The sequence below is a fragment of the Palaemon carinicauda genome, chromosome 44 (assembly GCF_036898095.1).
Source record: "Palaemon carinicauda isolate YSFRI2023 chromosome 44, ASM3689809v2, whole genome shotgun sequence".
Taxonomy (NCBI): Eukaryota; Metazoa; Arthropoda; class Malacostraca; order Decapoda; family Palaemonidae; genus Palaemon; species Palaemon carinicauda.
The window spans coordinates 11,047,805-11,075,568 of record NC_090768.1 but is presented as its reverse complement, the minus strand read 5'-3'; the positions used below and the strand labels follow the sequence as shown (position 1 = coordinate 11,075,568).

The 27,764-nt window shown below is 44.8% G+C and overlaps 1 protein-coding gene across 1 annotated transcript in view; it reads right to left on the bottom strand.

Moving 5' to 3' along the window:
* Taf5 (TATA-box binding protein associated factor 5) overlaps nucleotides 1–27,764 on the bottom strand; it is a 570,605-nt gene that overhangs the window by 528,335 nt on the left and 14,506 nt on the right. Inside the window, exons 2-3 of the mRNA XM_068366349.1 lie at nucleotides 21,957–22,427; nucleotides 12,418–12,609 (exon numbers count right to left, since the gene is read on the bottom strand). Coding sequence (XP_068222450.1) covers nucleotides 12,418–12,609; nucleotides 21,957–22,337 — 573 coding nt within the window. The 5' untranslated portion in view covers nucleotides 22,338–22,427. The remainder of the gene's footprint in view (nucleotides 1–12,417; nucleotides 12,610–21,956; nucleotides 22,428–27,764) is intronic.

Sequence of the window (27,764 nt, the reverse complement as noted above, 5' to 3'; positions counted from 1 at the left end):
CCACGTCTAAGTTCCATCCAGGAGTTGCCATACGACGCTCCTTAGAGGTCTCGAAGGACTTAAGGAGATCTTGGAGATCTTGATTATTGGACAGATCTAAGCCTCTATGTCTGAACACAGACGCCAACATGCTCCTGTAGCCCTTAATAGTGGGCGCTGAGAGGGAGCGAACATTTCTCAGATGTAGGAGAAAGTCTGCAATTTGGGCTACAGAGGTACTGGAAGAGGAAATGGATGATGACTTGCACCAGTCTCTAAAGACTTCCCACTTCGACTGATAGACCTTGATGGTAGATGCTCTCCTAGCTCTCGCAATCATTCTGGCTGCCTCCTTCGAGAATCCTCTAGCTCTTGAGAGTCTTTCGATAGTCTGAAGGCAGTCAGACGAAGCGCGGGGAGGCTTTGCTGAAGACTCCTTACGTGGCTGCCGTAAGAGATCCATCCTTAAAGGTAGACTCCTTGGAACGTCTACCAGCCATTGAAGTACCTCTGTTACTCACTCTCTCGCGGGCCAGAGTGGAGCAACCAATGTCAACCTGGTCCCTTCGTGAGAGGTGAACTTCTGCAGCACCTTGTCTAGGACCTTGAAAGGTGGAAAGGCATAAACGTCCAGGTGAGACCAGTCCAGCAGGAAAGCGTCTATGTGAGCTGCCTCTGGATCTGGAACTGGAAAGCAGTAAGTCGAGAGCCTCTTTGTCAGAGAGAGTAGCAAAAAGATCTATGGTGGGTAGACCCCATGTCATCCATAGCTTCTCGCACACAGTCTTATGCAACGTCCACTCCATGGAGAAGACTTGTCCTCTTCTGCTGAGGCCGTCCGCCAAGACATTCATTTCTGCACAAATCTCGCCAAAGGAGAGATGTTACTGCCTTAAAAGGAGTTCCTTTTGATCCGTGGATCAAAGAACCGAGCCTTCCAGACTGTCCAGTGGAGCTCCCTAACCCAAATCCGCTGCATCTGAAAACAACACATGGTTTGGGTTCTTGATCGCAAGAGAAAGACCTTCTCGAAGTCTGATGTTGCTGTCCCACCAAGTCAGACATGTCTAGACTGAGTTGGAGATTGGTAAAGAGATACTCACTAAGCCCTTCTCCTTGTTCCAATGTTTAGGTGAAATAGGAAAGGGCATAGGTTGAGTCTCCCCAGAGAGTGAACTACTCCAGCGATGAAAGAGTTCCCACGAGGCTAGTTCAAACTCTTACAGAGCAACTGTTTTTCTCTTGCAAGTGAAGGACTTTTAACAGAGCTTGTTCCATTATTGCGGGAGACGAAAAGGGTCAAAAAATCATACACAGTATCTCCATTCCCAAAAAAAGAATAGTCTGGGATGGGATACTGTAAGTTACGACTTCTCTACGTTCACTATGAGACCTAGCTCCTTGGTTAGGTCTAATGTCCATTAGAGGCTCTCCAGACAGCGATATAATGACGAACGCCCTGATTAGCCAGTCGTCAAAATAAAGGGAGGCTCTGAATCCTCAAAAAATGTAGAAAGCTTGCTACATTTTGCAAGGGCCTTGTAAAAACAAGAGGAGCAGGAATGAGGTCGGAGTACAGTGCTCGCCAGTGGTACATTACTTTTCCGTCCACAAACCTCAGATGTAGTTGAAAGTTTGGATGAATCGGGATGTGGAAATATGCATCCTGAAGGTCGAGAGAGACCATCCAGTCGCCTTCCATTAATGCTGTCAAGACAGCTTGGTAGACTTCATCGTGAAGTTTGTCTTGCCAATGAACACATTGAGCGCACTTGCATCTTACGTACTCCTGCAGTGAACGTGGCTGCCAGATCATTGGAGCCATCCCTGATAGTCTTGTTCCTGCAGAGAACGTGGCTGTCAGATTATTGGAGCCAAGCTTGATAGCCTTGTTTATGCATGACATAATTGTACAGCAAAACTTCAAACGCTCGAAAAAACTCCTAACAGGAGATGGTCTAGCTCTGAAGCCGACCATAAAATCTTGGAGCGTCTCATGGCCAGGCGCCAGGGAGAGTCTATGAGGTTTGAGAAGTCTATCTGGGCAGAGGCAGGAACTCCCAAGCCGAGAACTTCTCCCGTGTCATACCAGACGCTCGCTCTATAAGCCAGTTTAAAAGGAGGGAAAGCTAAGGCTGTCTCCCCCAAACTCCTCCTGGTGATCAACCAGTCGCCTAGCAAACGTAAAGCTCTCTTAGAAGAGCGAGAGAGCACTAGCTTAGAAAACAACGGCTTCGAAGTAGCTAGGCCTAGTGTAAACTCTGACGTTTAGGCGAACGAGGAGCAGCAGTTACAAAATGATCCGGACAAAGATCCTTAAAAATCAGCATGATTTATTTAAAGTCCATAGAGGGCTGAGCAGCTTTAGGCTCCTCTCCGTCTGACAGAGTCCCCAAGGGAATATCAGTAGGAGGGGGATCAGCAACTTCCTCATCTGAAGGAACCTCGTCCGACAATTGCCGAGTCTCAAGCAAGGGAGAGACCTGCCGTGGTGGCAATGCTTGACAAGCAGAGTCCACACGCAAAGGAGCATCAGTAGCAGTCAAGGACGCTACGTCATGTAACTGCTTAAAGGACTGACCAGCAACAACAACAGGTGCGGGAGGACGCTCGACGTCAACTCGAGACTGCCTTGACTGCCTAGACTGAGCAGTCAAAACAACTCTTGACTGCGGTGCTTGACGCTCAACGTCAAAACAAGTCAACTTCGCTGGTTGGCGAACGTCCTGAACGTCAACAAGAGCATGCGGCAGCGGCTGAACGTCCACAAGCGGCTGAAAGTCAACACGGGACTGCATCGAGTGAGGCTCTACAAAACGTGACTGACGTGACTTTGTAACGTCAACGTCAACAGGACGAGCAAAGGCTCGTTTGGGCGGCTGACGGCCAGGATCTCGATCAGCTAAGCGGCGAGGATCATCGTGAACCTGCTCAGCAGAATAGTCCTCCATAAGAGAGGCAAGCTTATTCTGCATGTCTTGCAGTACAACCCATTTAGGATCAACGGGAATGGGTGCGGTAAGAGACGAGGGTAACGTCTGTGACTGCAAAACCTTGCCTACACTAAGACTCTCAGAGCCTGTGTTACGCTTCTGTTTAGGCGTCGAGCAGTCTTCCGATGACTGCACAGGGTCAGAGCTGTCCCAATGGCTACAACCAGGACGCTGGACCTGTCCTGAAGGGACTGACTTTCGCTTTAAGGGTCTCGAAACCTTGCTCCACGGTTTCTTATGCGATAAGCCTTCGGATGACGAGGAGAAAACCGTCTCGCTCGTCTTATGGTAGGGGCGGTCTTGACGAGACACGCCTGAAACCATAGAGGGAACGTCTGTTCGTTGGTTAAAGCCTCTCGAACCCATAAGTCCTACGACATTACTTCTCCCTGGGGCATGGGAGCTTGCAAGAGGTCTCGGACTAGGCGAACGACAGGCACGAACAGACTAACCCTCTGTCGCAACACTGATAACACTTTGCGCAATTATCACTTTATCACTACAATTTTCTGTTTTTGCACTTACTTCACTGAAATCGAATTTTTCAATAATTTCACATTAGGCATGAATAAAAACTGATTTCTACCTAAAGCACGCAATTCTCCCCTACATCAAAAGGTTATAATTGCGAAATAAGACGTATAATGTAAGCACATTAATACAAGAAAAAAAACAGTAAACATATATATCGAATAAAACGGAAATATATAAAGTTAAAAGGATCAGTGACTGGGGAGGAGACTAAACACTAGTTCATTAAAAACTACGTTTTCAATCTCTCACCGTACAGTGCCTTGGGACGAGAATAAAAACTAAAAACGTTTTATCCTTTCTCCCCGTACAGAGACTTGGGACGAGAGTAAAAAACTGACTCGAGAACAACGTTACTCGCTTGGGACGAGAATAAAGATCGGAACGTTCTCTCTTCCTCTCCCCCTCTCCGTCTCTCTCTCTCTCACTCTTTTGATTTCACACAGAAGAGAAAAGCCCACTTACCCTTCTTCAATAAACAGGTTATTTGACCAAAGGAAAAAACTGAAAGGACTAAGAAATTGAAAATTAACAAGTTCCTTTAAATTAGTATTTAAAACATTTCAGTTTGAAATAAGAATGAACAAAACGTCAAAATCGATTTACTCTTTCTGCAAAGTGAAACCGTGATTCTCTCTTTCTGTATCGTAACGATAGAGCGCAAACTGCGTAGCATAAATAAACCAAACGTTAGTTCATCTTTGAAACAGCACGAAGACTATTCAAAGAAAATCTTTCATAAAATATCTACTAAAAAATATTCATTTAATAACTCTTACAGAGCAAATGATTTAAACTTAACGAAAATAAAAGTTGAAAGGGCTCAACGTTGTTTAACTTCGGTTTCCAAGTTAGGACCGCCTACTCTCGGATTAGGGGAGGAATAGGCAAGGCCCCATATGAACAAATCATTAAAATTTATCTTGATGTTTATTATAAATGGAAAGCTAATCGAAGAGGCCTAATAAAGGCGGGTGAGATATAAAATATATAGAGGAAAATCTATAATTAACAACAACAATTTATAACGTGATAAGATAACTGCTAAAAGCCTACAATACACTTCCGTACACTAAGGGAAGGGTCGGCCATTTTTACTCTATGGAAAAAAACCAGAGATAAAAGCAATGGCAAAACGCTTTTACTCTCCTTTCAAAAGCATTTCTTTTGAAGATAGTATTGAATAATCCAACACGGCGAAAGCAATAAAACCAAAACCAAGTACTTCACCAATTCGGTAGAAAACTCGTGGTCATAATAGCGAGTGGAATCGACTTGTCGATGGAACTGACAGAGAAGAACTGGAGCTGTTTACATGTATATGCGGTATCTGGCCGATAGTTTGCGCTGGTGGGCACACCCGCTACCTTCATGGCGATCGCTCGCGAGTTTTTGAATTCTGTCGAGCCGTCGGAGACGTCAGCTATTATATATTCACCGGCTAAGTTTAATATTTAAAATTAACATGTTCCTTTAAATTAGTATCTAATAAACTTCAGTTTGAAAGAAGAATGAACTAAACGTCAAAATCGATTTACTCTTTCTGCAAAGTGAAACCGTGATTCTCTCTTTCTCTATCGTAACGATAGAGCGCAAACTGCGTAGCATAAATAAACCAAACGTTAGTTCATCTTTGAAAAACAGCACGAAGACTATTCAAAGAATAAATTTCTTGAAATATTTTCTAAAAATATTCATCTCATCACTCTTACAGAGCAACTGTTTTAATCTAAACAAAAATAAAAGTTGAATGGGCTCAACGTTGTTTAACTTCGTTTTCCAAGTTAGGACCGCCTACAAAGAATAGGTAAAGGCCGCATATAAACAAAAACAAAATTTATTTCGATGTTTAGTATAAATGGAAAGCTAATCGAAGAGGCCTAATAAAGGCGGGTGAGATATAAAATATATAGAGGTAAATCTATAAATATCAACAATAATTTATAAAGTGATAAAATAATTACTAAAAGCCTTTAACACACTTCCGTACACTGAGGGAAGGGTCGGCCCTCTTTTCTCTATGGAAAAACCAGAGCGAGATTAAAAAAGCAAGGGCAAAAACTTTTCCTCTCCTTTCAAAAGCATTTCTTTTGAAGATAGTATAGAATAATCCAACACGGCGAAAGCAATAAGACCAAAACCAAGCACTTCACCAATCGGTAGAAAACTCGAGGTCAAGCGCGAGCGGAATCAGTGTTGTCTTTAACACCGACAGAGAAAAACTGGTTTGGTTGAAAAGTATGTTATTTTGATAATAAAATAAATTTTTGAATATACTTACCCGGTGATTATAATAGCTGCAACTCTGTTGCCCGACAGACAACTCTACGGTAAAAACTCGCCAGCGATCGCTACACAGGTTGCGGGTGTGCCCAACAGCGCCATCTGTCGTCCAGATACCCAGTACTCAATGTAAACAAAGACTCAATTTTCTCCTCGTCCCACTGCGTCTCTATTGGGGAGGAAGGGAGGGTCCTTTAATTTATAATCACCGGGTAAGTATATTCAAAAATTTATTTTATTATCAAAATAACATTTTTCAATATTTAACTTAGCCGGTGATTATAATAGCTGATTCACACCCAGGGGGGTGGGTAGAGACCAGCAATATATGTTTACATTATTATGAGCTAAGAGTTTTTATTTCATTTTAGAAGTTATCAAAATAACAAAAACAAAATAAATAGGTACCTGGTAAGGAAGTCGACTTGAACAATTACTCTGCCTTTTCAAGTACGTCTTCCTTACGGAGCCTCGCGATCCTCTTAGGATGCTAATCAACCCCTAGGATCTGAAGTATCAAGGGTTGCAACCCATACAACAGGACCTCATCAAAACCCCTAATCTAGGCGCTCTCAAGAAATGACTTTGACCACCCGCCAAATCAACCAGGATGCGAAAGGCTTCTTAGCCTTCCGGACAACCCAAAAAACAACAATAAAAACATTTCAAGAGAAAGATTAAAAGGGTATGGAATTAGGGAATTGTAGTGGTTGAGCCCTCACCCACTACTGCACTCGCTGCTACGAATGGTCCCAGTGTGTAGCAGTTCTTGTAAAGAGACTGGACATCTTTCAAGTAAAATGACGCGAACACTGACTTGCTTCTCCAATAGGTTGCGTCCATTATACTTTGCAGAGATATATTTTGCTTAAAGGCCACGGAAGTTGTTACAGCTCTAACTTCGTGCGTCTTCACCTTAAGCAAAGTTCGGTCTTCCTCACTCAGATGTGAATGAGCTTCTCGTATTAACAATCTGATAAAGTCTGACCAAGCATTCTTTGACAAAGGCAAGGATGGTTTCTTAACTGAACACCATAAAGCTTCAGATTGGCCTTGTAAAGGTTTAGTACGCTTTAAATAGAACTTAAGAGCTCTAACAGGGCATAAGACTCTTTCTAGTTCATTGCCTACGATCTCCGATAAGCTGGGGATATCGAAAGATTTAGGCCAAGGCCGAGAAGGCAGCTCATTTTTGGCTAGAAAACCAAGTTGTAGCGAACAAGTGGCTTTTTCTGACGAAAATCCTATGTTCTTGCTGAAGGCATGAATCTCACTGACTCTTTTAGCCGAGGCTAAGCATACCAGGAAAAGAGTCTCAAGAGTGAGATCTTTCAGGGAGGCTGATTGTAACGGCTCCAACCTGTCTGATATGAAGAATCTTAGTACCACGTCTAAATTCCATCCAGGGGTAGCCAAACGACGCTCCTTGGTGGTCTCAAAAGACTTAAGGAGGTCTTGCAGATCTTTATGTTTGGAAAGATCTAAGCCTCTATGCCGGAAGACCGATGCCAACATGCTTCTGTAGCCCTTGATAGTGGGAGCTGAAAGGGATCGTCCTTTTCTCAGGTATAAGAGAAAAACAGCTATTTGAGCTACAGAGGTACTGGTCGAGGATACAGAAACTGACTTGCACCAGTCTCGGAAGACTTCCCACTTCGATTGGTAGACTCTAATGGAAGAAGCTCTCCTAGCTCTAGCAATCGCACAGGCTGCTTCCTTCGAAAAGCCTCTAGCTCTAGAGAGTCTTTCGATAGTCTGAAGGCAGTCAGACGAAGAGCGTGGAGGCTTTGGAGTACCTTCTTTACGTGTGGCTGACGTAGAAGGTCTACCCTTAGAGGAAGACTACTGGGAACGTCTACTAACCATCGAAGTATCTCGGTGAACCATTCTCTCGCGGGCCAGAGGGAAGCAACTAACGTCAACCTTGTCCCTTCGTGAGAGGCGAACTTCTGCAGTACCTTGTTGACAATCTTGAACGGTGGGAATGCGTAGAGATCCAGATGTGACCAATCTAGGAGGAAAGCATCTATATGTATTGCTGCTGGGTCCGGGACTGGAGAGCAATAGATTGGAAGCCTCTTGGTCAGCGAGGTTGCAAAGAGATCTATGGATGGTTTTACCCCAAGTGGCCCAAAGTCTCTTGCACACATCCTTGTGGAGGGTCCATTCGGTTGGAATTACTTGCCCTTTCCGACTGAGACAATTTGCTATGACGTTCAAGTCGCCTTGGATGAACCTCGTTACTAGGGAGATGTTTTGACCTTTTGACCAGATGAGCAGGTCCCTTGTGATCTCGTACAACGTCAGTGAGTGGGTACCTCCTTGTTTGGAGATGTACGCCAAGGCCGTGGTGATGTCCGAGTTAACTTCCACCACTTTGCCTCGAAGGAGAGACTTGAAGCTTTTCAAGGCCAGATGTACTGCCAACAGCTCCTTGCAGTTGATATGCATGCTCCTCTGACTCGAGTTCCACAGTCCTGAGCATTCCCGACCGTCTAGTGTCGCGCCCCAGCCCACGTCCGATGCGTCCGAGAAGAGAACGTGGTTGGGAGTCTGAACAGCCAGGGGAAGACCCTCTCTTAGGTTGATCTTGTCCTTCCACCAAGACAGACAAGACTTTATCTTTTCGGAAACCGGGATCGAGACCGCTTCTAGCGTCTTGTCCTTTTTCCAGTGAAAAGCTAGACGGTATTGAAGAGGACGGAGGTGTAGTCTTCCTAGTGACACAAATTGTTCCACGGATGACAGCGTCCCTACCAGACTCATCCACAGCCTGACTGAGCAGCATTCCTTCTTCAGCATCTTCTGGATGGATAGCAGGGCTTGATCTATTCTGGGGGCTGATCGTCTTGTTGTTCAGCAACGTCCTCATCAGAGGGTTCCTCATCCGAAAACTGATGAGGAAACGGCAACGGAGCGGGCAACGTCTGGCTCGCTGAGTCCGGTCGCACTGGTGGATGCGTGACGGAGCCGGACGCAATATCATGGAACTGCTGCACAGTCTGTGAACTGTCAACAACCATGGGTGCGCGAGGAAGCACAGCGTCAACCCGAGACTGTCTAGACCGTCTGGGTTGTGCAGTCAACACCCTACCGGGTTGCTGAGGTTGACGCACTGCGTCAAAACAAGTCACCTCTGCTGGTTGTTGAACGTCCTGAACGTCAACAACCACCTCCGAGCGTCGCTTAACGACAACGTGCGGCTGGCAACCCACACTGGGTCGCATCGGTGGAGGGACCACCTCAACTGGCAGACGCGAGTAGGTTACCTCAGCGTCAACAGGGCGCACAACCGACCGGTTGGAAGGTTGTTGGCCAGAAGGTTCGGTAGCAACCTTCTCCGCATTAAAGTCCTCTAACAAGGACGCAAGCTTGGACTGCATGTCTTGCAGCAAAGCCCATTTAGGGTCTACGGGAGCAGGTGTGGCAACAGACGGGGTTAGCGACTGAGGCGGTACCGTTTACCATCCCTGAAAGCCTTGTTATGCGTGACATAATTGTACAGCATAACTTCAAACGCTCGAAAACAGCTGTGAAGTTGACCTGTAAACAACTTGGAGCGTCTCCTGGCTAGGCGCCAGGGAGAGTCTACCAGAATTGAGAAGTCTATCTGGGCAGAGGCATGAACTCCCAAGCCGAGAACTTCTCTCGTGTCATATCAGACTCTCGCTCTATAAACCAGTTTAAAAGAAGGGAAAGCAAAGGCTGTATCCCCCAAACTCCTCCTGGTGAAAAACCAGTCGCCTAGCCAACGTAACGCTCTCTAGGAGAGCGAGAGAGCACTAGCTTAAAAACAACGGCTTCGAAGTAGCTAGGCCTAGTGTAAGCTCTGACGTTTAGGAGAACGAGGAGCAGCAGTTACAAAAAGATCCGGACAAAGATCCTTAAAAAAATCATCATGATTTGATTAAAGTCCATAGGAGGCTAAGCAGCTTTAGGCTCCTCTCCATCTGACAGAGTCCTCAAGGGAATATCAGTAGGAGGGAGAACAGCAACTTCCTCATCTACAGGAACCTTGTCCGATAAAAGCTGAGTCTCAAGCAAGGGAGAGACCTACCGTGGTGGCAATGCTTTACAAGCAGAGTCCACACTCACTGGTGCATTAGTAGCGGATCAGAACGAACGTCATGTAACTGCTTGACAGTCTGTGAACTGTCAACAACTGAACTGTCAACCACAACAGGTGCGTGAGGACGCACAGCGTCCACTCGAGACTGCTTTGACTGCCTAGACTGAGCAGTCAAAACAACTCTAGAATGCGGAGGTTGACGCACAGCGTCAAAACAAGTCAACTCCGATTGTTAGTGAACGTCTTGAACGTCAACAGGAGCATCAGCAAGTGGCCTAACGTCCAAATGCGGCTGAAAAACCACACGAGACCGCATTGAGTGTGGTTCTAAACAACCTGACTGACGTGACTAAGCTACGCCAACGTCAACAGTAAGCACAAAGGAACGTTAGGTTGGCTGAAAGCCAGGACATCGATGAGATAAACGGCTAGACTCAACGGACTAATCGGCAGAATAGTCTTCCATAAGGGAGGCAAGCATATACTGCATGTCTTGCCATACAACCCATTAAGGATCAACGGAAATGGTTGTGGTAAGAGACGAGGGTAACGTCTGTGACCGCAACACTTTGCCTACAAAAAAAGACTCTCGGAGTCTGTGTTACGCTTTTGTTAGGCGGCGAGCAGTTATCCGATGACTGCATAGGGTCAGAGCTGTCCTAATGGTTGTAACCAGGACGCTGGACCTGTCCTGAAAGGACTGACTTTCGCTTAAGGGCTTCGAAACCTTGTGACAGGTTTCTTATGCGAAAAGCCTTCGGATGACGAGGAGAAACAACGTCTCTCTCGTCTTATGGTAGGGGAGATCTTGGTAAGATACACCCGATACCATAGAGGGAAAACGTCTGTTCGTTGGTCAAGGCCTCTCGAACCCATAAGTCGTTTGACATTACTTCTCCCCTGGGCTTGGGAGCATGTAAGAGGTCCCGGACTAGGTGAACGACAGGCACGAACAGACGAACCCTCGGACGCAACACTGTAACACTTTGCGCCTCGGACGCAACACTGTAACACTTTGCGCATATCACTTTATCACTTCGATTTTCTGTTTTGCACTTATTTCTACCTGAAACACGCAATTCTACCCTTCATTAAAAGGTAGTAATTGCGAAATCAGTCGTATAATGCAAGCTCATTAATACCAGCAAAAAACAGAAAACATATTTTAAGATAAAAAAAAAATCAGTGGCTGGGAAAGAGACTAAACACTAGTTCATATAACTACGTTTTCAATCTCTCACCGCACATAGCCTGGGGACGAGAATAAAAAACTAAAAACGTTTTATCCTTCCTCCCCGTACAGCGACTAGGGACGAGAGTAACTCGAGAACAACGTTACCCGCTTGAACGGAACGTTTTCTCTCCTCTCTCTCCCTCCGTCTCTATCTCTCTCACTCTTTCTCTCTTGATTTCGCACCTAAGAGAAGAGCCCAATTATATTTCGTCAAAAACACATGTTATTTGACTAAAGGAAAAAACTGAAAGGTTTTTCAAATAAAAAGTTCCTTTAAAATAGAATTTAAAACATTTAAGCTAAGAAAGAATGAACAAAACGTCAGAATCGATTTACTCTTACTGCAAAGTGAAGCCGTGATACACTCTCTCTCTATCGTAACGATAGAGCGCATGTTGAACGTCCTGAACGTCAACAACTGCGTAGCATAAATAAACTAAACGTTAGTTCATCTTTGAAAACAGTACGAAGACTATCAAAGAAATTCTTTCATAAAATATTACATTTAAAAAGTTTTAAATCCTTAGCTCTTTAAAAGCTAATTACGATATAAAGAGCTCAACGTTGATTAACTTCGGTTTCCAAGTTAGGACCGCCTACTCTCAGGAAAGGTCTATATAAACAAAACATTAAAATTATTTTTATATGTTTATAATAAATGGAAAGTTAATCGAAGAGGCCTAATTAAGGCGGAGAGATATAAAATATATAGAGGAAAATCTATAACGTGATAAGATAATTACTAAAAGCCTAAACACACTTCCGTCTAAGGGAAGGGTCGGCCATTTAAAAGTGAAAGAAAGTCCATACTCTCTTTGTCACCATAATTAAATCTATCCAAAACGAGTTCAAGATTTAAGATGAAGATAAAACACCTGCATAGCGAAAGCTCAAAACTAGAATAAAGTACTTCACCAATTAGTTGTGAAAAAACTCCAGTTTAGCAACAGCGAGTAAGTACGTCTTGTCGATAGCTCGACAGAGAGAAAATTGAGTCTTTGTTTACATTGAGTACTGGGTATCTGGACGACAGATGGCGCTGTTGGGCACACCCGCAACCTGTGTAGCGATCGCTGGCGAGTTTTTACCGTAGAGTTGTCTGTCGGGCAACAGAGTTGCAGCTATTATAATCACCGGCTAAGTTAAATATTGAAAAATATGCGGTATCTGGCCGATAGTCGGCACTGGTGGGCACACCCGGCATCCTTCATGGCGATCGCTCGCGAGTTTTTGGAATCTGTCGACCGACGGAGACGTCAGCTATTTATATATTCACCGGCTAAGTTTAATATTTAAAAAAAAAAAAACTTTAGTAATTGTTACGATACCTTGTAGGCATCTAAGCTTTTCTCAATAAAAGAGTGTAGACTCATGTATGCCTCTTCATACTCAGCAGGATCACCCTCACTTTTGAAAGCTGAAAGGACACTGGAAACTTCTGCATCACCACCAAGACCTGGTTTTGAATCATCTACTTCTTCAAAGAAATGTGACTCCTGCCTTAACAGATCTTCGGTTCCCTAATGTAAAGAAAAAGACGTTTATAAATATTTTAATCAAAATTCAATGCAAAAATTGAACTGTTTATCATTCATCAGTTACCTTCATATGACCCTATTAAGGTTATTTTGCTAATAATTTGTCAATGGAGCAGAAAAGATTTAAAGGAAAAAATATATACAAATTCAGCTATCCATAATAAAAAAAAATATTGGGCCCTAACATGCTGAGCAACCTCCAAAGATCTTATGGAGAAGGCAATCAAAGTTTTGGGGTGCAACTCTGGGGCAGGATAAGGTGGTAAAACATTAGCATTAAAATACCCTAAGCCTCAATACTTAGGCCATTTGGCAGCTTTGTCTGAAAAGGAAGGATATAAATATTCCTGACTTCATGGGCTTTTCCCAATGGGTAGCCTTAATTGCTAGAGGGTCTATACTCCTCCGTTATCACCTCAAAGATGGTCTCATTAATATGATCTATAATAATGACTCTTTAGCTATGGTAAGCAGCTCTTCTAGGAGGACACTCCGAAATCAAACCATTGTTCTCTAATCTACAGTAGTGCCATAGCCTCTGTATCGTGGTCTTCCACTGTCTTGGGTTAGAGTTCTCTTGCTTGAGGGTACAATCGGGCACACTATTTCATCTTATTTCTCTTCCTCTTGTTTTGTTGAAGCTTTTTATAGTTTATATAGGAGGTATTTATTTTAATCTTGTTATTCTTCTTAAAATATTTTCTTTTTCTTTATTTCCTTTCCTCACTGAGCTATTTTCCGTGTTGGAGCCCCTGGGCTTATAGCATCCTGCTTTTCCAACTAGGGTTGTAACTTAGTAAGTACTGTAATAATAATAATAATAATAATAATAATAATAATAAAAATAATAATAATAATAATAATAAGTTTTAATGCCTGTCACACTCTTAAACCCACCTGCTTCAAACAATATTTATGACTACTGTAGTTAGGGGGCTGAGCTGACTAAAGAGACTACTGTACAGCATTCACAAATAAATCTTGATGAAACTCCTGTCTATCAATTTATCAACACTGGTTTTAGCATCTATTCCATTCTAGCCCTAATACTATACCTAACAAACAATATCTGCAATTTGCAGTTTTTAGAAATACAGTACTGTACTGTACATGAATCCTTTAAAAAAAAATAATATTCCTTGGATATAACAATAAATTTTAACACTATAAATTACTAATTTTACATTTAAAAATTTCATTTTGCATACTCTTTTGATTCTAAAATCAGAAAAAAATTAAAAACTTTTAGTTTGACTTGTCCCTAAATCAACTTCAGCCAAGACATCTATCCTTACTATATCTTATAGGGTTTCCATTACAAAAGTTAAATTATGTATCATAATTTTATTACAAACAAAACTGCTCTACCATGTATAGTATAGAGCATATTGTATAGATATGACCAACCAACTTCTGATGAATAATTACCTTTTTTTCCTTTTTCTCAGAAACATGACAAATTTGTAATAATTTGTATTTTTCCAAGCACACAAACACAACATTATTTATATTGGGTATATTGTTTTTGGCAAAGCTGAACTAGCCATGATAATTTTACATGAGGGATACCTACCGCACCCGCTAGTTAGCGGGTGGGGGTGGGGGTAGCTCGGCTATCCCATTCACTTACACACCTGGTTTGAATAACCATTTTTCTTAGTGAAAGGACTTCTTGGGGGACAGGGTGGCGGACCAATGTGTATAAATAGTGTTGTGTTTGTGTGCTAGGAAAAATCCAAATTATTACAAATTTGTCATTTGTTCCAGCACAGACACAAACACTCCACTATTTATATTGTGTAAACTCACTCTTATTGGGAGGAAGTCCTTTACCAACTGGCTTTGGTATTTTAACCCATGGTTCTCTCTATTTCAGTAAGCCCGAAGTAGTAGGAACCCTACCCTCGCTAAAATCTCATGCTATGCCCATTAGGGGCAAGCGCTATTAGCGGCCTACAGAAGTTTGTGTTCGTGAAACTAGCAACGTGGCTGGTCTACAACATAGGAACTTGAAAACAAATCCGAGATTCCTTAGACTTTACCTAGTACCCTCCCTTGAAGAGGTACTGGGGATGCAACAATGTATTATTTCTATACTTAGGATATAGGATACCAAAGTGAAATGAGTCTTACCTGCAGAGAGGTGAGATCAGCTTGTGCTGAGGGACTATGGTGCTGTTTTCCCCAGGGAGGAAGAAGGTGAAAGGAAGAAAGATCCAGTCATTCTATTCATTCACCCCATACTAGTCCAGGTAACCTCCACCCTCAACCCTCTGCTACTTGTCCATCATGGAGCTTGAGGTGTTTTAGACCATTTGTTATGCAGCCACCACAGGGCCTATGGAGAACATGTCCAGGGTCCTGTAGGCTACGGCTTGCAAGTAGTAAGCGGCGAACGTTGTTTGACATTACCACACGCTCACTTGCAGGACCTGCGCCACAGAGTAGTTCTTTTTTAATGCCAGGGACGTTGAAATGCCCCTGATGTCATGACCTCTGGGTTGTTTGGAATGAGGAGGGTCTGGATTGAGAGGAAACTCAATTACCTTCCGAATCCAGGAGGAAAAGGTATTCCTTGTGACCCTTCTCTTGACCTTCTCCGTGCTGACAAACAGTGCTGACACACGGGGGCGAGCTGCTGCCGTTCTTTTAAGGTAACGCCTCAGACTTCTAACTGGGCAAAGCTCCAGTTGATTTGCATCTTTGGTTACAGAACGAAGACTGTCTATACATAATGGGCCGAACTTTGAGTGCAACACACCCGGATTTTGAGTCTTTGCAATGAACTCAAGGGACAAAGCTGAAATTTACTTCTCCCCATCTCCTAGAGTAGGATGCATCAGAAGATGAACCATGCAACTCACTAACTCTCTTGGCTGAAGCCAAAACGAGTAGAAATAACGTTTTCCATATAAAGAGGCAAGATATTGCCTGCAAGGTTCGTAGAGAGGAACCTTAAGAGACTGAAGGACCCAAACCTCATTCCAAGGAGGAGGTCTATGTTCCGACTAGGGACAAGTCATCTCAAAACTTTGTCTGAGTAGAGGCATCGAGGGGAGTGATACCCCTTCTACGACATCAGTCAAAAAAGACCGACCACTTCGCCTGGAAGACCGACGGTAAAAAGCGTCTGAGGAGTATAGACATCCTATTTTCCAGGTGTGAAGTCGAAGCGAAGCTACCACTTTCTGGAAAATGTTGGCATGTGGCCCTTTTTAGAAGATCGTGTCGTGGAGGAAGTTCCTTTGGAAGCTCTGTCAGGAACTGCAGGTGGTCTTGGAACCATTCTGCGTGTGCCAAAGCGGAGCTATTGGAGTCACTGATAAGTTCTTGCTTATTCTGACTTGGTTGAGGACTTTCTCACCTGACTGAACTGGGGAAATGCATACACCACTAAACTGTCCCACCATTGCTGAAATACATCTTGCTCGAAAGCCTGGAAGTCCGAGACTGGGGAATGGTCGAGCAGGAGCCTGAAGTTCACTGCCGTTGCGAGCAACTCCACAATCGAGCAACACCACAAAGTTAAGACTTTGTTGGCTCCTAGATGATTCAAAGACACTTGAATCCCACTATCTTAGTTGCCCTGCTCAGATTGTCTGCAAGCACATTCCTGTTGCCAGGAATGACGCGAACGGATGGGGACACCTAGCTGTCCTCTGTCCATCTGAGTATTTCTACTGCTAGATGGTTCTCTAAGAGAGCTATATGCTGGTACCTTTCTGATTCGGGCAAAACGAAGAAGATGGATTGGTACGGCATATGGGGCCTCCCCAACCTTATTTTGATGCATCCGAAGAGAGCATCAGTTCCAGAGGGGGGACGAGAAGATTGATCTCTTTGGGGAGGTTCTCGTCTGCCAACCACCATCTGCGGTTCGTCCAGAAGGGTCAAGAGATTGCATAGCAAGCAAAACATCTCCAGTGTAGAGTGACGTTACAAGTCATGCTACGCTGCTTCATCACACGACAGCTGGCAAAATGTTGTCCTCGTAATCATTTTGCTCATCCACTTCTGAGCTCTCATTCATAGGAGCCCGAATTGGGTCAACGTCATCATCAAGATCGATGTAGGACTGGACAATTCTCGAGGACGTACTCGGTTCTCTCCGAATCTCACCTTGAGGTAAGGGAGACCTGGCAGAAGATTTAGGGATGATAAATAAATCTTTTGGCTCTGTATGCTGCAGCAGAGGTTCCATCACCAGTGGAGGCCTTGCGGCTTCCCCTGACCCGCGGGAGAGATGGGACTCCGCAAGGAAAGGAACTGTATCACACCGAGATGGGCGAGGTGTCTCCCTTGGCACTATCCGTGTAGGATATCGTCTGGTCCTCCTTGGGAGGAGAAGGTCAAATTCTCTTCCTCTTCCCTTTGGGCCTTGCCTGTGGAATCATGAACTGTAAGAGACTCCCCTGTGGTTCTGAAGCCCTCTCTTCCCTAGCTTTCTTGCAAGGAGGGAAGTTCTTCTCCTCGCGTGGAAGCTCTGCCAGAGCGGAGTCCTCAGAGTTCCTCCAGGGATCAACAGGAGGAAAGAGGCCTGGGATGAGAGGAGGCAACAGGGGAATCCTGAGTGTCTCGCCTAAGGACTGGGAATGGGGAATGACCCCTATATAGGCTTGCTGCATTACGTTAAATACGTCTGTCAACCATGGGGGGTCGCTAGCTCCCAATGTGCTGGGAGGGAGGTCCTTGGGGCGGCATTTATCCCTAGGCTTGGGTATCTTGATAGGTACCTTAGCCTTCTTCCTTGAGGGCAAGATCGGCACAGGCCTTGCCATCGGGAGAAGAACAGGGCATTGTCAGGTGGGCGACAGCTGCTTTGGGGCAGGTGGAGGCCCACGACGCTGGAGGAACTGGTGGGAGTCTCTTCTAGCAGGAGGTTTTCCCTTGGGAGGGAAACCTCTTGCAGACAAAAAGGGTAACGAGGGTACCACTGGAGTAGGACAAGACGGTTTTTGCAAAGATGGAATTTCGCAAGATCTCTATGTGATGCTGCTCTGAGATGATGTCAAGGTGTGCAACTGCTTGCACTCTTCTTCTATGAAGGGGGGATCCTGTCCTCCCAACAACTGCCCCCAATTTAGAAGGGGTTGGCAGAGTAAAAATGATACATATCGCAAAACCAGGTAGCCAGTACTGCCTATGTTATTACAACGACTCTCCGTAGAGATTGCCTTCCGGATAAGAGACCGGTCAGTATCTAAAGAACACAACTTCTTGCTCCCAAAGGATAAGACTTAGACGTATCTTCAATCTATTGTTGTATGGGTAATATGTACCTAAGTCTATTTACAGACCAGTAACACAGAACCGTGAGCAGGACAAGCCTACGGGCGTAGTCCAAATTAGTCGTGTTCGGTTGGATAACGTTGAAAATGTTTGTAACCAAGATTTCTCTTTCTTAATAAAGACGAAAAATGTTTGTGTTTCTTTGTCTCCGATTGATAAATCTGGCATAAGTATTAAATGTTTCCTTCTAAAGAACAGATACGCTTAAGAGAAGTTTTCGGTCCAGGTATTTGTAAGAAAACTATGATCTTCGATTGGAAAGAAAGGAAGGGCCTATGAAGGCAGATCATATATAAGATAATTTACACAGTATGTCTGGTTACAGGAAAATTGACAAGTAATATACTGTATTACCTGGATTCCTGTAATGGATATAGCCATTACAACTTATTAGAAAGGAGTTCTAATTGTAAGATAGTCTATAGCCCTTGGCCGAAAGATCACTTGCACGCACATGTACTTGCCCATCTGCGTTAGCGCATGCGTAATCTTTGCCTCCGGGTAAACGTTTGAAAATGAATCCAGTTGGGGGAATAATGTATGTGCGACAAATCGCAACAATATTACCCAAGGCAAATTTGATCGTTGACTAATTGTAGTATTTTTTAAGATGTGAGCGCATATGCCCACAACAAAATATAGTTATTGTAGCGATCAATTCTCCTTTGGTTTGCCTATCCTCCTTGTGGGAGGGGCTTGCCAACGTTCTTACACAGAAAAAGATGTCTCGCTCCCTTGTGGGCGGGGTTTGTAACGTTCGTAAACGGAATGAAAAGAAGACCACATTGTTGCTATCGTTCGAAAACGTAAGCTAACACTTCTTCCATGGTACTAAATGGTTGAGACGATAACCCTGTTAGGGTAAAATAAATAAAATGTCTCAGAAGCCCGTCCCCCAGGGTACAATGACGGTACTGTATGTGGCTGACTCAAACAATCGGCAGAAACCGTGTTTGTGGCAATAACCTCAAGGTTTTGCCTTGGAGAGAGCGCATACGCCACAAACCAGTTCTTACAGCCTTTAAGAAGTTTCAACAAACGCATGTCAAAGTTATATAAAACTTCCCAAGGACGAGAGTTTCCCAAAAAGGGTGTAGTCTCGTATGTGAGGGATTCCTCAATAAAGACCATACATTAGGTTGCCATCACCTGCTTTCCTGTATGGGGTTACCATCAAACGCTTTCTCGCTAGCGAGAAAACTATCGTCTAATGCAGGCAAGACCTGCCAGAAGGAATTGAACTGGAATGTATAATAACTTTTACTGGCTTCCATCCCGGCGATTGAGGGTCACTCAATGACGAGAGACGATCACGAGCAGCCTGCTACCCCAACCACTAGAAGTGGGAGGTGTAGGGGGAAGGTGACGGTGGTTCTTTCGAAAACAAAAGGAACAGAGCTGGCGAGACCAGCCTAGCTGTCGCATAGTAATCAGCTGGAACCAGGAGCAAGGGGTTTGATCCCAGGGGGAGAAGCTAAATGGGATCTTGAATCCTTTTCGCATGACAAACCGGAAGGAACCACATCACTGATCCCTGAACGGATATAGTATCCCTAGGGAATCACGTCGTGTGAAACCCTAGGGTTTGTGCGACAAGGACCCAAAGGGTCTGCAAGGAAACGAGAGCCCAAAGGCTCGTCGTAACACAAGTCACGAGAGCCCAAAGGCTCAGCATGACGAGAGTCCGAAGACTCTCCATCATCAGAGCCGACAGGCTCGTCATAACTAAGGTCACTAGAACCAAAAAGTTCTTCGTAACATCGGTTACGAGAGGCCAAAGGTTCCGCGTAACCAGTGTCATGCGAACCTGAAGGTTTCACGCGACGGGGGATCAAAGTCTCCCTGTTAAGAGAGCCTGAAGGCTCAACGTAACTGCCGGCCCGAAGGCCTGGGGGCTCAACAAAACTGGGGTTGCGCAATCCTAAAGGATCAATGCAACGGGAAGCTTCCCTGCTACGAGAGCTCGAAGGCTCTACGTAGCGGGCAGCATGAGAGCCCTAAGCTCAGCGTAACTGGTGTTGCAAGATCACAAGGGAGCTGCACAACAGAGACCGAAACCTCCGTGTCACATGAAACCTGCACCTCAGTGTGACTGTGGTAACGAATGTCAACCTGTACAACATTACTATCTTTGTGAGAGCCCGAAAGCTCAGCGTAACTGAAACCCGGGGGTTCCGTGCCGCGGGAACCCAATAGTTCAACGCGACGAGGATCCATAGGACCTCCGATGCCACGAGAGCCCGAAGTCTCAACGTGACGGAAACCCAAGGGTTCCGGGTTGCGAAAGTTCACATAATGTACTCTCAGCAACGGGAGTCCAAAGGCTCCTGACCACGCAGACTCATGTTGATCATGAGACCCCGAGGGGTCAACATTACCAGAACCCTGGGGTTCAAAAAGGCGCCTCATGACAGCTCTAGGAGGAGAGCGTCACGGATGGAGAGGGGTGACAAAAGGCTCCAACCGACGGACCTCCGGAGAGGAACGTCTAGCAGGCTCCTCCCGAGGGGGAAACTGCTCAAGCTCAAGGGATTTGGGGGGGCGGTTAGGTTCGTTCTACCAAGAGAACATCGCTTAAGACAATGCACTACCACCGCCTTGGGGGAAAAGCGTAAGCGTAAGGAGACTGCTGACTACAAGCAGTTCTCTCTCGCAAACGAGAGGAGGAACATACCTACGTCTTTGCTCTCCTACCGCCCCTGGAGGAGAAGCAACATCTTCAGAGTTGGCCATGAGACCAAGGTCAGACCGACAGGCCACACCACCTGCGACAACCCGATAGTTCAAATGCTCTATCACAAAAAGCTAAATGAGCTTTCTCTCGTGAACGAGTGGAATGTTCTCCCAAAGGAGGACATCGCTTGGAACTAGTTTTCCCCAGCCCAATTGGAAAAAATGTAGGCTTACATTAAGTGTTAGACACTGAACAATCTCTCTCGCGGACAAGAGAGAAGGCCTCCCGAAGGAGGACCCAGCCTTGGACTTGCTTTTCCTCATCCCATGGGGGAGAAGCTCAGTCTTCAACAACGAGATAGCAGCTGCTAATCTTCGTCGAGTTATCAGCAATTCTCCCCACAAGAAGGAAAGTTGCTTAATGGCTGATGAACGGAAACTCTCCCTCGGAAGGGAGAGCAGCCCACCACCCGGGGAGGTTAATTCTCCCTCGAAAGGGAGAGTTCCAACCCCTGGAGGCAAACCTCCAGATAGGGCTCTATGCTTTCTTTCAACAAGCTTTGTTCAAGTTGAAGGTCAACATCGAAGCTGCCACAGGAGCCGTTCATTCCACAGGAACAAACGGATCTGCTTCTACGTCGGCTGTTTTAGCTGAATAAAGAAGAACAGCATCGCTATTTTCATAAAATCATAAAACTGCTGAAAAAGTTGAATAACAAGCAGTTAATAAATTTAACTTGAGAACTGAACAGACTAATAGGGAGCAAAACATAATCCAGAACGGGAAAGGTGAACGCACCCCCCCCCCCCCCCCCCCGAGGAATTGCCGGCCATCCACGTAAGAGAGAGGGTGGCTAGTGAGGGACCTAGTAGTAGTATCATCACAGTGACCACTATCTTGCAGCGAGACTGCCGGAATAAGCTGTCAGACAAACAGTACTGTAATAAAAGTTACAAATAGATACAAAAAATTGCGTGAATGTTTTCATATATAACGAAACGAAACAGAATTAATGTAAAACTATCAAAGCCAGTCAAAATCAGGAGACCCCAGGCAGTAGGCTATGTCCATCTCTACTGAGCCAAGAAAGCAAAGTGGTTACTCAAACCAGGTGTGTGAGTTAGCGGGGTAGCCGAACTACCCCCACCCGCTAACTAGTAGGTGCGGTCGTTATCCGTCACTCAAAATTATCATGGCTAGTTCAGCTTCGCCGAAAACAGTACAGTATACCCAATATAAATAGTAGAGTTTTTGTGTTTGAACTGGAACAATAATCTTTTTGATAAACATTCACTTCCATTATTAAATCTTAGTTTGCATTTCAAAGAGCAAAATATGCCATTCTTGAATTAAGTAAAATTCTCACCTTTAGGTTATTTTTCTTGAGGAACTGAAGAACTGCAATCAGAGTATTTCTATCAACTGGAATGGAATCTGGGGGAGCTTCAGGAGTTGGTGTTGTTTCTGGTGTCGACTGGTGTTGAGTAACAGGTGAGGATATAACATTAGTCATTGTTGGGGCTGTGGCTACTGTCTGAACAGTCTGCATGCCACTTGCAATTGTTCCAACACCTACAGTGTTTACCATGCCCATTGATCCAACTAATGCTTGGTCAGCATCATTCATCATAGTCTGTTGCGATGTTAGCTGCTGTGCTGTTTGAAGGTCCACCCCAGCAAATCCATTAATTATGGTTGGATTGGCTGGGGTCAGACTTGCATATGTTGGAGTATTCCCGTCAGCCATTTTTAGATGGGGATCACAAAAGCAGATTCAATAATACTTATATATATTTACAATCCGGCTTCCTCTGTAATATGGTGCCTCTCATCATACCTGAAAAAAAAAAAAAACAGAGTTCAATGAATCCAGACAAATCAATTCATCATAGCAAATGAGTTTTAACACATCACCAAAGTTTTCCTCACAATAAATACTTTACATATGTTGTTCATTTTGAGATTGAATAAAAATATCACAAATCTTAGTAAAAATATTTATTTTTCCTAACTTTATAAACCTCAGTCCTTTCATAGGAGAAGGATTCAAGCACAGCTGAGACTGCTGTTAGAATTTATAAATACATGTAGGTAGTTACTGGCGGGTGGCAGAAGAGACCAAATCCTCAACCAGCTCACTCAGTATCCACTTTGAACTTCACCTGGGAATAGCAGCGTGGATGAGGAAGGAAGTCAAGTTGGACTCGGGTTTGTATAGTTAATTTTTAATTTGTTCCCACTAGAATACAAACCTTTGTTCTTTAATAAGACACTTATCCTTAGGAGAGAGGAAGTTCTTATGACCAAACTGACTGGCTGGCTGGTATAAAATCCAGGGATGTTAGGACACTTGAACCTGGGAGGTGCAAAAGTACCAACTACAATCCTCCACCATTAACCTAAAATTATTCCAGATGATAGGCTAGTTTTCTGTTGTTTGACAGTCATGGAAGAGCCTATGATGTCTAAAATGTAATGTTAATAAAATATTAGGTTTACATCTTTGTCCTTCCTCCCCCTACATCAGGAGGAAGAGAGAATTACTTCTATACTTAAACTCAACAGAAAATTGCTCATTATAGCAGCTTATATGCACCAAGGTCCATTACAGTAACAATGAGTGTCTCTTGTGTATGTTTTTGATGCCTGTATTTAGGTACTTTTAAATATCACAAGTCACCACATTTTAGCAGAAAGGGGAAGAAAAGATGAAAAAGGCCAGACATTCTTACTCTTACCCCAAACTAATGCTACAGTCGCAATCTTAGATGAGAAGCTTCTTGTCCTGTGAGGGAGCTAGGTAAGCTACACAACCGACTAAAGCTGCTACCAAAGGTCATAGGGAAATCATATCTAAGGACTAATGGGTACATCCTCTTAGGAAATGAGATGTGAAAATTGTCTGGCATTTCCAGACTAATGTACTGCCTTCAAAATTTGTCTCACTGACAGGTTCTTTCTAGGGCTCCTACTCCTCTCACTTCACAAGTGTGCACATGAGCAGGCTGGTCTGATTCACCTGCTGCTAGTTTTTGTACTCTCCTATCATCTCTTAAAGCCATAAGGGGATAGCGTTCCTGGAGATTTTCTTCTTACAACAATCAATGACTAAAGTCCTCCCAAGGTTGCCTGCCTCAATCCACTGCACTCACAAATCAGTGCAAGGACATCCCCAAAGAAACACACTGACTCATGATGGTTTGCCCCCATCGGCACCAGTCCAAGATCAGGTGTCCTAGGGTCAGCTGAATACTGAGCACTCTCATGCCCAGACAGGGTAGATGGTGTGTCAGGTTGTTCTGGTGAGTCTCTCCTCAACCCCCGAGTATGACCACTCTGTCCAAAGGACAGCACCAGGAATGTAATCAGGACCCGATGAAGGCTCGGGAGGGAAGGACAGCAACAGCGGGGGAAGAATCCCTGGCACTGATCAGGGAAGAGACAGGATGGGAGGACAGCCCTGTGCCCCAAAGCATGGGTAAAAGGCCCTCTATCCATCACTCCCAGTCTTCCAATGCACATAAACGAGCAATGGCAGCTCAAGTGGTGCCATCCTCTCAACCCGCTCTACCGAAGTACTGGAGAATGAGGGAGGACTAGGAGTCCAACGTCCAAGTAGGGTGATGGAAGGCAACAAAGCTTTTCCATCAACCGGGAAACAAAGTTTCCGGGACTGTATACTCCTGTCCCGCCTAGCTACCAGGATAGCTGGAGGGGACATGAGCCACATCCCTGAAGGATCACAGCCATGATCCCAGTCCCACGCAGTCACAGAGCCATGACTAAGAACCACACCGGAGCCATCAACTTCCTCAAAAATGTTATTTTCATTAGTAAAATAAATTTTTGAATATACTTACCCGATAATCATGTAGCTGTCAACTCCGTTGCCCGACAGAATTCTACGGAAGGGATACGCCAGCGATCACTATACAAGAAGGGGGTGTACTCACCAGCGCCACCTGTGGCCAGGTACTGCAGTACTTCTTGTTGACACCACCTCAATTTTTCCTCGGTCCACTGGTTCTCTATGGGGAGGAAGGGTGGGTCAATTAAATCATGATTATCGGGTAAGTATATTCAAAAATTTATTTTACTAATGAAAATAACATTTTTCAATATTAATCTTACCCGATAATCATGTAGCTGATTCACACCCAGGGAGGTGGGTGAAAACCAGTGTACATGTATATCAAGAAGCTAAGTATCCCGTATTTCATATTATCAGTTATTCAAAATAACAATGAAATTATAAGTACCTGGTAAGGAAGTCGACTTGAACCATTACTCTGCCTTTAATAAGTTCGTCTTCCTTACTGAGCGCAGCGTTCCTCTTAGGAGGCTGAACAACCCTAAGGTGCTGAAGTATAAAGGGCTGCAACCCATACTAAAGGACCTCTACACAACCTCTAACCTAGGCGCTTCTCAAGAACGAATTGACCACCCGCCAAATCAACTAGGATGCGGAAGGCTTCTAGCCTACCGTAACAACCCAAAAAACAACAATAAAAGCATTCAAGAGAAAGGTTAAAAAAGGTTATGGGATTAAGGGAATGTAGTGGCTGAGCCCTCACCTACTACTGCACTCGCTGCTACGAATGGTCCCAGGGTGTAGCAGTTCTCGTAAAGAGACTGGACATCTTTGAGATAAAATGATGCAAACACTGACTTGCTCCTCCAATAAGTTGCATCCATGATACTCTGCAGAGAACGGTTCTGTTTAAAGGCCATCGAAGTGGCTACAGCTCTCACTTCGTGGGTCCTTACCTTCAGCAAAGCAAGGTCTTCATCCTTCATGTGAGAATGAGCTTCTCTAATCAGAAGCCTTATATAATACGAAACTGCGTTTTTGGACATAGGCATCGAAGGTTTCTTGATGGCACACCATAAGGCCTCTGATTGTCCTCGTATAGGTTTTGACCTTTTAAGATAGTATTTTAGAGCTCTGACAGGGCAAAGAACTCTTTCTAGCTCGTTACCCACCATGTTGGAAAGGCTAGGAATTTCGAACGATCTAGGCCAAGGACGTGAAGGAAGTTCATTTTTTGCTAAATATCCGAGCTGTAAGGAACATGTTGCTGATTCGGATGTGAATCCTATGTTCCTGCTGAAGGCGTGAACCTCACTAACTCTTTTGGCTGTTGCAAGGCAGACGAGGAAAAGAGTTTTGAGAGTAAGGTCTTTGAAAGAAGCTGACTGGAGAGGTTCAAACCTAGGAGACATAAGGAACCTTAAGACTACGTCTAGATTCCAGCCTGGAGTGGACAATCGACGTTCTTTAGAAGTCTCGAAAGATTTAAGGATGTCTTGTAGATCCTTGTTGGAGGAAAGATCCAAACCTCTGTGGCGGAGAACTGAAGCCAACATACTTCTATACCCTTTGATCGTAGGAGCCGAAAGAGATCTAACATTCCTAAGATGTAACAGGAAGTCAGCAACTTGGGTTACAGAGGTATTGGAAGAGGAAACTGCATTGGCTCTGCACCAGCTTCGGAAGACTTCCCACTTGGATTGATAGACTCTACGAGTGGATATCCTCCTTGCTCTGGCAATCGCTCTGGCTGCCTCCTTCGAAAAGCCTCTAGCTCTAGCGAGTCTTTCGACAGTCTGAAGGCAGTCAGACGAAGAGCGTGGAGGTTTGGGTGTACCTTCTTTACGTGTGGTTGACGTAGAAGGTCCACTCTTAGAGGGAGAGTCCTGGGAACGTCGACCAGCCATTGTAGTACCTCTGTGAACCATTCTCTTGCAGGCCAAAGGGGAGCAACCAGCGTCAGCCGTGTCCCTTCGTGAGAGACGAACTTCTGCATGACTCTGTTGATGATCTTGAACGGCGGGAATGCATATAGCTCGAGATGGGACCAATCCAGCAGAAAAGCATCCACGTGAACTGCTGCTGGGTCTGGAACTGGGGAACAGTACAAAGGGAGCCTCTTGGTCATGGAGGTGGCGAACAGATCTATCGTTGGCTGACCCCACAAGGTCCAAAGTCTGTTGCACACGCTCTTGTGAAGGGTCCATTCCGTGGGGATGACTTGATCTTTCCTGCTGAGGCGATCTGCCGAGACGTTCATATTGCCCTGAATGAACCTCGTTACCAGTGAGAGGTTTAGACTTCTTGACCAAATGAGGAGGTCCCTTGCTATCTCGTACAGCTTCCTCGAATGGGTCCCTCCCTGCTTGGAGATGTATGCCAAGGCTGTGGTGTTGTCGGAGTTCACCTCCACCACCTTGTTTAGCAGGAGGGACTTGAAGTTCATTAAAGCCAGATGAACTGCCAGCAACTCCTTGCAGTTGATGTGAAGCGTTTCCTGTTCCTTGTTCCATGTTCCCGAGCATTCCTGTCCGTCCAAGGTCGCGCCCCAGCCCGAGTCTGATGCGTCCGAATAGAGATGAAGATTGGGGGTCTGAACCGCTAACGATAGACCCTCCTTGAGAAGGATGTTGGTCTTCCACCACATGAGAGTAGTCTTCATCTCTTTGGTAACAGGAATAGAGACCGCTTCGAGCGTCATATTCTTGTCCCAGTGAGCTGCTAGATGGAATTGAAGGGGGCGGAGGTTGAGTCTCCCTAACTCGGTGAACAGGGCTAACGATGACAGGGTCCCTGTTAGACTCATCCACTGTCTCACCGAGCATCTGTTCCTCTTCAGCATGCTCAGAATGCACTCTAGGGCTTGGCTGATTCTTGGGGCCGACGGAAAAGCCCGAAAAGCTTGACTCCGAATCTCCATTCCCAGGTAAACGATGGTTTGGGAAGGAATAAGCTGGGACTTTTCTAAGTTGACCAAAAGACCCAGTTCCTTGATCAAGTCCAAAGTCCAGTTGAGACTCTCCAGACAGCGACGACTTGTGGGGGCTCTTAACAGCCAGTCGTCTAAATAAAGGGAGGCTCTGATGTCCGCCAAGTGGAGGAATTTTGCAATATTCCTCATCAGTCGCGTAAACACCATAGGCGCCGTGCTTAGGCCAAAACACAGGGCTTGGAATTGGTACACAACCTTTCCAAAAACGAATCTCAGGAAAGGTTGGGAGTCTGGATGAATAGGAACGTGAAAGTAAGCGTCTTTCAGATCCAACGAGACCATCCAGTCCTCCTGCCTGACCGCTGCTAGGACCGACTTCGTCGTCTCCATAGTGAACGTCTGCTTGGTGACATAAGCATTGAGCGCACTGA